Source organism: Sebastes fasciatus, chromosome 20 (genome assembly GCF_043250625.1).
Source record: "Sebastes fasciatus isolate fSebFas1 chromosome 20, fSebFas1.pri, whole genome shotgun sequence".
Classification (NCBI taxonomy): Eukaryota; Metazoa; Chordata; class Actinopteri; order Perciformes; family Sebastidae; genus Sebastes; species Sebastes fasciatus.
The window spans coordinates 12958324-12970918 of record NC_133814.1 but is presented as its reverse complement, the minus strand read 5'-3'; the positions used below and the strand labels follow the sequence as shown (position 1 = coordinate 12970918).

At 40.7% G+C, this 12595-nt stretch overlaps 2 protein-coding genes across 9 annotated transcripts in view; one reads left to right on the top strand and one right to left on the bottom strand.

Annotated features, from left to right (window-relative positions):
* LOC141758856 (liprin-alpha-3-like) overlaps positions 1-12595 on the bottom strand; it is a 107312-nt gene that overhangs the window by 36095 nt on the left and 58622 nt on the right. The window lies entirely within an intron of this gene.
* LOC141758858 (voltage-gated potassium channel KCNC1-like) overlaps positions 1-12595 on the top strand; it is a 63324-nt gene that overhangs the window by 38672 nt on the left and 12057 nt on the right. For 3 of the 7 annotated variants that reach the window (XM_074620612.1, XM_074620616.1, XM_074620617.1), the window contains 2 exons: positions 586-1567; positions 3623-3817. In XM_074620612.1, coding sequence (XP_074476713.1) covers positions 586-1567; positions 3623-3817 — 1177 coding nt within the window. Of the gene's footprint in view, positions 1-585; positions 1568-3622; positions 3818-4767; positions 4897-5607; positions 5629-12595 lie in introns of all 7 variants that reach the window. The other 4 variants (XM_074620613.1, XM_074620615.1, XM_074620614.1 and 1 more) reach the window with 3 other exon arrangements.

Sequence of the window (12595 nt, the reverse complement as noted above, 5' to 3'; positions counted from 1 at the left end):
AATCATAGGTCATTATAAATCTAAAACAGATATTTACTTTGGAACAAAATATAGGGTATGATAGAATTAAAATAAGCGTACCCTTTTAATATTAAACCCGTAGTACTATTTATAATTTGATTAACTTATAATCATTGTAAGTCATCATTTCCTGATGGCACATGATATGACACATCTATTTTTATGGCTTCATTGTCCATCACAATCATTTATGACTGTCAGATTTAATTTGATCAGGCCTAATGAGTCTGATTATCTGTGGACTTTGATCACAGCGGGTCAGATTGTGCCAAGGTCCTTTTCGGGGCAGGTCCACTTGCCCTCTGGTCTGTCACAAAACAGGTCTTTGTTTTTTTAATTAACTTTCACACATCAGATTTGGGTGAAAAAAGTCCATTTCAGAATGTGTCCAACATTTTGGATATGAAGACCTCAATGTAGATGTTGTTTTTCTCTGCTGTTGCCTTGAGGTACTTTTTCTTTATGCTTTTCTTCGTTCTCTTTGCTTTGCTGAATTTTCTTGATTTGCAACTGACTTTCTCTCTCTGCTTTCTCTTTCCATCTTTGTTTCTTTGTTTCCTCCAGTATGTGGCATTCGGCTCCCTGTTCTTCATCCTGATCTCCATCTCCACTTTCTGCATGGAGACGCATGAGGCCTTCAACACCATCTACAACAAGACAGAGAACGTCACGGTGGGGGACATCACCCGCGAGGAGATTGTATACGAGGTGGTGACCGACAGCTGGTTGACGTACGTGGAGGGCGTGTGCGTCATCTGGTTCACCATTGAGGTCCTGCTGCGAGTCACCTTCTGCCCCGACAAGCTTGAATTCTTCAAAAGCAGCCTCAACATCATCGACTTCGTCGCCATCCTGCCCTTCTACCTGGAGGTGGGCCTGAGCGGCCTGTCCTCCAAAGCTGCCAAGGACGTCCTGGGGTTCCTCCGTGTCGTCCGATTCGTCCGTATCCTTCGAATCTTCAAGCTGACCCGCCACTTTGTGGGTCTGCGTGTCCTGGGCCACACCCTGCGCGCCAGCACCAATGAGTTCCTCCTGCTCATCATCTTCTTAGCCCTTGGTGTCCTCATCTTTGCCACCATGATCTACTATGCTGAACGAATCGGCGCACACCCCGATGACCCGACAGCGAGCGCCCACACCTCCTTCAAGAACATTCCCATTGGATTTTGGTGGGCCGTTGTGACCATGACCACGCTGGGCTATGGAGATATGTATCCGGAGACGTGGTCAGGGATGCTGGTGGGTGCTCTGTGTGCCTTGGCTGGTGTGCTGACCATCGCCATGCCTGTACCTGTAATTGTCAACAACTTCGGCATGTACTACTCTCTGGCAATGGCCAAGCAAAAGCTGCCCAAAAAGAAGAACAAACATATCCCCCGAGCACCTCAACCAGGGTCCCCCAACTACTGCAAGCCAGACGCCTTGGCTATGGCTACCGCATCACCGCAAAGGCTCTTGGGAAACGTCCTAGGTGGAGTGATGGGTTCTGGAGGCATGGGGGGTGACTGTCCTCTCGCCCAAGAAGAAATTATAGAGATTAACAGAGGTGAGAGATTTTTTTTTTTTTTCATGTTAAATCTGTTTATTTTAACAAATATTATCTTTTATAATCAAAATGCTTCGAGGAAATATGACTAGTTTATACTAAGGGCAGTTTTAAGGCATGCACAGTGATGATTCAAGGGTCCAGTGGAGGATTAGTGCCAAAGAAAGAAGTGGGAGTACTATCAAGAAGTGATGCATTCTGGATCCACCCCGGAGAAATCACTGGCCCATCAGAACTCATGTGTAATTTATGATCAACTGGTGGGTCCACAGTAGCCTTGAGGCACCCATCTGTCAGTGAAGAACAAACACTGAGGAAGGAAAATGAACTCAATTATCTATTAAAACAGCTTAATGCATCTGAGTTTGGGCTGACTGCACATATTTTCTGTCTGGCATTAGCAGTACGGTCAGGAGGAGAGGTCATTAGGCTCTTTGTTTGCTCTTTACATGCTGCAGCACCAGGCGTCAGTCACATGCAACAATAATGCACCTTTAATGCATTACTTTACTGCCTCAGTCGTCAGTGAGCCAGAAAATATTGGTTTCATCAGTGCTTTTACTACTCCTCGTCTGCTTGGCTTCCCTCCAGACTAAAAAGGTTTCCTGTAGGTTGTTACAGTAGATTTTTTTAGCAGGAAGTTGTGTTAGTCAAAATTTTGACAAATGGCTCTTAGACTGTTCTGCAGTATCATCACATATTTTATCATAATACCTCAGTGGACATGTGGGTGACCACTACAGCTGTCATTCACAATCATTATTTACCACGCTACATGTTTAGCAGTGTTCAGGCCTACTGTATACTGTATACATGTAGTGATTACTCTCTTGATTGATTGTTTTGGCTTTGAAGAAATATTAATGTTTTCTTTAGTGTATAATCACTTGAAAATATGAACTGTTGTGTTTTCGTTACCCTTTGCACACCGTTTTTTCGTCCGAAATTGTTTAAAAAAGTTTAAAAAATACAATACATACGACCTCAAATTGTGTCAAAAACGTTTAGACACTGACTCCGAGGCTTTCACTCATCATTAAAGTTTTAAGAACGCGTTCAATTTTGCGCATTTTTTCACAACCAGCCAAAAAGAGGGTTGTTTGACCACTCAGAGCCACCGTCCGTTCAAACGTCATCATCCAAAATTGCATGATAAACATCCACTTCGTCTCCCAGCACAAAGCACTTTATGATAAAGAAATAAAAGAATCCAGTAATGTGGAATTTAAAGATAGATTGTGGCGGGTGATTTCAGAACAGCTTGGAAACCAGGATGTACGAAAGATTAGACAGTAGTGCTTGTGCTCTAGAAGCTAAACTATGTCATTTATTCATTAGACCTGTTTTGGACTAGCACTATCGCACCTACGTAATTAATTCAGTTTTGTCTCATATTGTGAATTTTCAAAATGAATAGAATAATAAAACGCATCAGACTCCGTATGCAAGGCTTCTGTGCGTAATGTTTTTTATCGGATGACGGATTAAAGAAACGCATATGAAAAATACGGACTTGGTGTTCAAACACTTTTAGAATGAGCCATTAATATCTACATAGGGAGCGGGTCCTCTTCACGGAGCCGGCCGGCATGTTTCTACAGTAGCCTAGAACGGACGAAGCAAACACTGGGTCTAGATAGGGCCATTTGCATTTTCATGTTCTTGCGTCAGTCAACATAGTTCTCGTACACGCTTGTCACGTGGGAGAAGCTTCAGTTGGTTGCAACCTCACCTCTAGTTGCCACCAGATCCTACACACTACGTCATTACATTTCTAAAAACAATACCAAGTTACCAGAACTTAAAGTGAATTTTCTTTATTGGATTAACAGTAAAAAAACATCCCAAAATCAATTTACAGTGATGTGAAATAGAAACAAGCGAGCAAATGTGTACAATTGGGATGCTGTAATAAGCAAAGATTTGATATTTTTCCTAATAAATTACCTAAAACTATTGTCATTGATGACTGCATTTTCTCAACAACAATATAATCTAAAATTAGCTTTTTCTCATAAGTTTCCTGTGTGTGGTTTTCCTCCACCTTCCCTCCAGATTCCAAGCAGAACGGTGACGCAGCCTCGGCCGCCTTGGCTAACGAGGACTGTCCCACCATCGACCAGGTGCTGAGCCCAGACGAGAGGAGCCCTATTGGGCGAGGTCCTACCCGGGAACGCTACCAGCAGGACCGCGCCTGCTTCCTGCTCAACACCAGGGAATTCCGCGCCACAGATGGGAATGTGCGGAAAGGTACGTTTCACACCAGGAGGCGGACACAAATACATGCACAAACAGAGCCACGCAGCAAGACGCAGGCACAACATACTGTAAACATACATATTACATACGTCCACAGTGCAGCCGATGCAGATAAGTACACACAGGTTATTATAAGAGCAGATCCAAACATTTAGGAGAAGATGGGTTGGATGGAAGAGCACACATGAAGCCTCGACTACAGCTAGCAGTAAAACACACACATATACAGTCATGCACTTAAAACACATATAGCTCTTCTGCTCTGCTTCTACTGTTTCCACCTCTTCACATTCATGTTGTCTGAGTTTCCATCACCGCTTTGGAATCATATTTGATTTCTTCTGTCAGACAAGATTTTCTGTCCCTCTACTTCTCTCCTTTTTCTTTCTCTTCTCCTCAGTCATGTTGTCTTCCATCTTTCCATCACAGTGTCTTTTTTCGGATTTCGTTGTGTCCCATAATGTCGTTCATGCTCATAAACGATCTCTGTCTTTCTCTCCCTGTCTTCTGGACTCAGACAGTTGACCATGCATTAATTTACTTCTCGTCACTTCTGTTTCTCCTTCTCTGTTTCTCTCTCTCTCTCTCTCTCTCCTTTTTATTTATACCTGCCCCCCCCTTCCCTTCCCCTTCTGTGATGCCTTTCCCTCCCTAACCTGCTGCACATTTTCCCTCCTGACCCCCTTTCTCCTCTGCCCCACCTTTAAACCTTTATGCCCTCATTTCCCCTCCTTCTTTTCCTTTGTGCTACACCTTAACCCCCCCGCTCCTCCCTTTTTTTTTTTTACCCCATGTGCATTCTCTTCGTGCTCATGAAAACCTAACACCTTGATTCATTTACTACTGCAATCCAACCACCACCACTGCCGCCAACCTGCACCAAAACACTCCCTCACACTCCCTCCAAACTTTCAACACCCCCCTTGTTGACAACAAACTAGAGGCAGCAGCCCTGGCACCCAGCCCAGACTCCCCTCTGACTGAGGATTGGTATAAGATGGAAGGGTCTCTGTTACAGCAGGACCTCAATGCAAACTCCACCTCCTCCTGGATCAAACCATAGACCAGAGGTAACACTGACAAAAAGGTTAAAGATTAAAAGGAGCCCGTAGCCTAGTCAACTTTTCACTGAAAAACATGCAGAAATTTTGATCTGGCTCTCCATCACGTAGCATGTCTTTGCAGGTGCACAAACGACACTTCAACACAGACATAGCTGCACACACTATGCATGACTTCAGATTCACAGATACACCACCATTTTCACAGTGTTGTGTCTACATGTTCAATGGAGTTTGAAGTGTCACCTGTGAAAAGTCTTCTGAAAGAGTACTGTCAGTTTACATTAAGAGACCGATGCAAACAGTTGAGGTAAGGCGAGGTAGTGCTTAAACCTGAATATCAACGTTTGGGTGGCATTTTAGGGCTCAGTGTCTGATTTCTAAAGGTATTTTATCCGATGAAATCTCCAATCTCAGGAAACAATGTACAAAGAAAATGGGATTGCTCTGTGATATACACCCGCAATGAGTAGTGTGCACAAAAACGTGTACACTCGTGTGTCTGTGTCTTACAACTTGCATACAGTCGTGAGTGCAAGAGCGCGTCCGTGTGGGACGTGTGCAAATACGTCCAGCAGCTCGAGTGAAAATAAGCCAGTTGTCGTGTCCTGTGTGTCAATAACTAATAAAACAATAACACTGAAGAAAAAATTGAAACGGGAACAGCGGGTCACGTTGTTGTCTGATGTGCCTCTGTGTTGTTGTTGTCTCTCTCTTCAGGTTGTGTCATATCACGCGTGTGTATGTGGGCTTTTTCATTCTTACGTGTTTATACACTGTGTCTCTGTCCTCTCAATGCCGTCTGAGTGTTGTGTTTGTGTTGTCGTGTGTGGCTTTAATTTCGTTTTTTTCCCCTCTCTACTGTGTTTATTCGTGTCGCTCCCTACCCCCACGGACCTCCACCTTGGCGAACAAAAGCACTCGCTGCAATTTAGAAAGGTTTGGCCTTGAAAACAAACTCTTTTTACAGATTTATATCTATATATGTACATGTACTTGTGCACAGGTTACATACTCTTCAGGTGATGCACTTAATCCTTATATGCTTGAACACATTTCAGGCTCAAACATGTGCCTACTTGCATTTACATATACCGTATTTTATGTAAAACCAATTGGCCAGCCGTGATAGCTTGTTGTGACACAGAGTGCAGTGTTGTATGATATCTTCCCAAGGCCCAAGGTCACTGGGGTCAGCGGAGCCATCCAGGTCAAGGGATAGTACCTCTTGAAACATGCCACGCTGAAAACAAGCAAACATGTTAAACTATTATCATGCCCTTCTACTTTGTAATCAAAGTATCACAATACGTTTTTACAAAAAAATACTGTGTTGTGAGCGTGTAATGGATCTGAAATACTATTCCCTCGACCGTGTACCTGTGCTTTCAGTGCCTAGTGTAGTCCAAAGTTCAGGACCTTTTTTGTATTTTGTACTGTGGAGATCTGGATAGAAATCAAAAGGATTATGAGCTGCACTTGGTGACTGAAACACTTTACTGACCAAAACAGACAGACAGACAAACAAACGCTATGACAGATTTGATTGAAAAGTGGCTACATGCTGTCTAAAGGTAAGCAAGCCTCGAGCTGTCCAAGACCTTCACTGACAGGTCCCTGACATTGCTTCAGTTTCAGTGGTTCTTATGTATAAAGTGCAGTTTAAGTGCTACAAAAATCCCTCTTTAAAGCAAATCAGGAGTCCATGGAAGAGTGCTGAAGTCATTAGGACAAAGCCTCAGGGTTTGGGCTTCTTACAGGAGAGTTGTACACTGTAATTCATACATTTAGGTTGGGCATCTATAATGGATCTATAATATTTAATATGTTAAGCCTTTAGCACTGGAGAAAGAGATTGTATTTTGTAGAGCTGGGCAATATGACAATATAATTTATATCGTAAACCGTAAATATCAAGCAAAAAAACCCAAAACACTGTTTATGTTGATTAACGTCCCTGTTCTCCGCTCCTTCCTGTTTTTAAAGAGGGATTCTCACGCTGTCTAAAACTCATTCTTGTGTGCTTCAGTTGTGATTTATTTTGTAGATACACGCATAAGATGTCTTTGCCGACTTATTTTTATTGGCCTTTCAGTTTCCTCTCTTTGTTGGCCATTTGACTTCCCACCCAATGCAATATGCATGTCTCAACTAAGGTCAAACGGTCAATCACCCCTTTGATTGCCCGCTCCCAATCACTCCTCAAGACCTTCTTCAAGGATCTCGTTTGTTTCTCTCCCTCTCCACACTCTCTCCTTTCAGTTCCTCACTATATGTGTACCAGTTTTGTTTTGTTTCTTTTATTTCTTGGGGTTTTGTGCATAATTTATGTCCTGTGTTTCTAATATGGTGTGTACACCTTTCTTTAAGTATTTCTTGTGGAGTATTATATAGTGATTTTGTGTTGTAGTGTGAATGCTTTATCTTTTCAATGTGCGTAGGATTAAGTTATATTTATTTTTTAATAAGTATATTTTTGTAACTGTTGTGGTTATGGTCTGTTTTTTTTCCCTTAATGTCTTTGCGTTTTGTACAACTGTGTTTTGTAGTTTGATGTTTCGACTTCCCCTATGTTCTTCCTGTGTTCTCCTTTGAGTTTTACCATCACCTACTATCTGTCTGTCTTCTATGAATTGGAATGATAAAGGAAATTGCCATCAAAACAGCGAAATTAATTAACATAAAAATGGCACAAATCTCACTGGTTCAGGACATTTCCAAGGAAAAGCTCATCATTCATTGCCAAATTCAACCAAAGCCATAATATGAAAATTCTTTCATTGATTTTTGACCCAAGAAAATCGTAAATCGATATAACTCCTGCATTGCAGTTTAAATACAATGTTGAGATTTAACAAATCTAGTTATAAACAAGCTGTTATATTTAGCAGGGTGTATTCGCTCTCCATCCACATTTCATCCCACCCCTTATTTACCCAATCGTTTACTATTCATGATTATGATATTGATTAGGATATATTGTTGTTGTGAATTTTATAATATTCACTCACTGGCCACCACAACATATCCGTTGTTTCTGCACGCAAAACTATTCGTCACTGCCAATTTCTGTTGTAGACAATTATTATGTTAAGTGGCTCAGTACAACAGGCTACAATTAACTCCTTTTGTGTGAAAACGTGTCCGTGTCATCCTGTGTGTCATCGTACTCGGTATGTAAAACGTGTCCTACATCGTCTTGCATGTTCTAACGTGTGTAACAACGCCACTGTGTTTCTTACGATGTTGCCTCATCACAACAACCTGCAAATATTCTTTTTCCTGAGCCAGATTTTTACCTTAAAAAAGAAAAAATACATACACATATGATAAATATTTATATATATGTATATGTAAATGAGAAGTATATAAAATATGAAACGATTCTACTTGGTCCATAGTTTGCTCGGACGCTCGTGCGCAGCTTTGCAGCCAGGGCGTGGGGCCCCACATTGCCCTCACCCCCCCCCTCTCCATAGCTCATTACAACATAATTTCGTCTTTGAGATCTTTAAAAAGTGCTATATAAGTTTAATCTATCATTATTATTATTATTTAATTTCTCAATTCCTCCTCGGGACCTGTTGGACCCTTTGTCACTTCTCGTTTCGGCATACAGGCATCCTGTGGTAGTCTTAGCTCAGTTAGTTTCACTTCCTCTGAGTCACAAGGCCACCGGTCCAGAGTTCAACTGCCAACAGGTTACACAAACACACATCTGTTGATCACCACCTACTTGATTTTTATCACAACTTACTTGATTTTCATGTATATCTCTTTACTTAATCAAAAACAAATCTTAACACTTTCTTGCTAACTTTTATCATTGTTAAATCGATTAGTGGTTACATACTCTGTTTCACAAGGGTCCATATTTGTGGTTTACTGACGTTGGAACGGCCTCCCTCTAGCGGCTGGCCGAGGGTAAGGCCAAGGCTGAACCTTCTCTCGGGTACGTCTGTTGTTGTTCTCCCATCTGTCTCTATGCTGCTCCTCCCCTCGGGTCCGGGGACGCCCGTTGCAGCCGGTCCGAGCACGGGGAGAGTGCGCAGGTTTGGGTCAAGGGACCTCATAATTACTTGACAGCTTTAATGATAACAGCTGACCCATATAGGTCTGTATGACCTACATAGCAGCTAACAAGAGGATGCAGGATACAGTTGCATGTCATCTAGTTTCCCCAAAAGACACCACAGGTACCGTATACAGTATATGTACCGTATGGACACGTTGTGACTTCCGTAATGGTCATGAAGAGATCAATACATCTAATAATGGGTAACAGGAGATCACGCCATCTTTAACAGGTAATTGATCCCATGTAAGGATGATACAGTATGGGTTTGTCCCAAGAATAGCATCTGCACAGTCAGCGAATCCTGTGTCCTGCACAACAAATTATAGGACAAATCATGTGAATTATATAATAGAGGCGGTCAAGTAGCTCTCTGCCTTCTACATACGTACAAGAATTATTATTTTGGTCCAATCAGTTTAATTTTACATGATCATACATACACATATGATAAATATTTATGTATATGTATGAGAAGTATATAAAATATGAAACGATTCTACTTTGTCCATAGTTTGCTCGGATGTTCGTGCGCAGCTTTGCAGCCAGGGCGTGGGGCCCCACATTGCCCTCACCCCCCCCCTCTCCATAGCTCATTACAACATCATTTCATCTTTGAGATCTTTAAAAAGTGCTATATAAGTTTAATCTATTATTATTATTATTATTATTTAATTTCTCCTCGGGACCTGTGTCAATTCTCCTTTTGGCCAAAAAACATCCTGTGTTGGTCTTAGCTCAGTTAGTTTCACTTCCTCTGAGTCACAAGGCCACCTGTCCAGAGTTCAACTGCCAACAGGTTACCACACATAATAAGAATTCATAGAATTCTTTTAACTTCATAAACAGGTTTCCCAACTATATTTTTGAGAACTCCCATAATGCTTACTTCAAATCTGTAGGGCACTCGTCATTGTTAATCAAAGGTAGCATCTAAGTAAAGCATAACATTAGCTTAAAGAGGACCTATTATGCTTTTGTGAATTTTCACTTTCATTTAGTGCGTTATATATTTTTTTGTACATGTAAAAGATCGGAAAAGTTACAAAGCCCAAAGTCCACGGAGTTACTCTTCCGTAACGTGGTGATGTCACCAATTAACACATTTGCATAATACCTGCGTAGACGCTAGTTTGGCACGCCCTCAAACAAAGCTAGTTAGAGCGAAGCTGGAGCGGAGTCCGAAGAGTATGGTTCAATTGACCAATAACAACAGAGTGGGCCAGCTGACCAATCAGAGCAGCTTTTTGGGAAAACAGGTGCAGCACAGCCGCTCTGAGAAAAGTAAAGCATTTTTTTTTTTTTTAACAATAAAGCATGTAAACATGTTCTAGTGGAAACCCAAAATACTGGTATGCACCTACAAATGATCATAATAGTTCCTCTTTAATATTTAACCTAAAACAAATTGTAGCTTTACAGTATATCAGCTGAATGAAAAACTCTCATATGAGCTGTTGGGACGTTACTATAACATTTAAATTAATATACAAGTAAATACTACTAGTTTACTTCTACATAGTAAATTAGTTGCCTGTTTTTTCATACCCTTTATATATTTTTTTATTCTTTGAAAATAACTTATTTTTAACGGCAGAAACAAGACGTGTCTGCGACACAACTTTTAATGTGGAACAGCAGCAGTCGGTTTGCATTAGCAGAAACTTAATGCTGCTCTGACACAGTGTCGGAGAGCGAGAGGCTGATATAAATTTGATAAAATTTAGATGGATTACATGCATACATCCGTTTGCTGTGAATCCCTCGTGTGCGTGAAGGCAATGGCGGAGTACGCCACTAACAATTAAAACTACTATATAGAGTGGTCATTACTGAATACATGCAGTAGATTCAATGGCTATTGAAGAAAAATGCAGATCATAAATAGTATCAAAAACAGGGTTTGATTTTACGAAATCTTAAGGATTATAACTTTAATTAGCTATTCAGTTAGGTCAAGTGAAAGGTTTATTAGATAATGTTAACTTAACCTCTTGCTTTAAGAGCCTTTTGTCTGCACTACCAAGCGTTGTTGTAGTTCTGCTTTAAAAACAGGTTGGTTTTTTTTCTTTCCCTCCTGTTGTTGCCCATCGACTCTGATTCAGCATCACAAAAACGGCTGCCGTTTGATGCAACCTGACAATTTGTCACAATACATTTGGGTGATATGAGCAAAATACTTTTGGAACTAAACTTGAGATTGAAGCGGCACCACAGATTGGCCAGACAGCTTCTCAGACATCTTTGCGGGACATGCAGCCTAAGAAACCCCATGAAAAAATGCATCATCAATATTTCACTGAGTTGCCATCCGACTAATGTGCCTGAGCTAGTCAGAATAAAGAAAGGACTTTTATTTATGGTTGGCTCAAATGATGCGTAAATCCAGAGAGGTGGAGTGGTGGCCACTGTGCACACCAATATATTTTTTCCATTTCAGCAGGAAGGCACAAAGGGCGTCGTACTGTAGCAATGGGTGTTCTTTGTTGTCGGACTGTGGGCTTGTGATGGTTGGAGTTTGACAAAAATATACACAAACTTGGCATTGCAGTTTTATTGCACAATATCAAAGTAAAATTTCATCTAATGTGACAGATTCCTAATAAAACTATAAAACTCCATCCATTATGGGTCAGTTAGCCATTGTTAGGGCAGATTACCTGCTGCCTACCAATGGTGTTTTACACTTCACCTGATGCAGCAACACTCAGCACAGCACTACCATCTCTGTGGCTGCTTCCTACAGGGGGAATTCAACATCTGCATGCTGTGTTTCACACCAAAAATACAGCGGGAAAGGACACAAAGGCCAATGTGTTATTTTCTTACATAAATTGGTTTTGTAAACATACGTTCAAGTAGTATTTATTACACTTTAAAGTCACTTGCACAAGTGGACCTTGTGTCATTTCCCACTGTAAACAAAATGTAAACTGATCTCCATTACAGGGTGCTATTACCGGGGGATAGGAAGTGTTTTTAAATGTTGCAGGACATTTTTGTGTTGACCATTTGAAGTTTACAGGAACCCAAAGCTAATACTATACTATACTGTTTATAAAGCGTAATGCAATTATTCTACATAACTTCATTAGTGCTATTACTCTAAGCTTTTTCACCTAAAACTTCATGTGGTCAACTCCTACACTGTATCAGTGATATCTGAGTATTTACTACTTGTGTTTCTGTTAAACTGTATAGTTGTGGCCAAATGTTTGTCTAAAACACCTGAACATTACGCTTCACGTGATAAAATGTTGGGTGTTTTATTCAATGGGCTTATTATAGGTGTTAAATCTCTTAATATCAAAGAATCTTTTGCTTTTCTGTTTTGAAAAAAAAAAAGACATATCATAACTCTCATTTTCTTGTTTTGTCTTGTCTTGTCTGTCTTGTCTGTGTGTGTTCCCGTCTGTCCTTTTTATGTCTTTTTATGATTTGATAACATTTTCTTATCCTTAATTTTATTCTCTCCACTTATGTGCTTCTTTTTTCGATTTCTTCTTATAACATCTCATGTTCATGTTTTCAATGCTATGTAACCTTCATAACAAACCACCTGAATATGGAACATTTTGTCATAACATGCCAAAACATTTCAACTATGATTTCCTTTTATTTTATTTGCATATG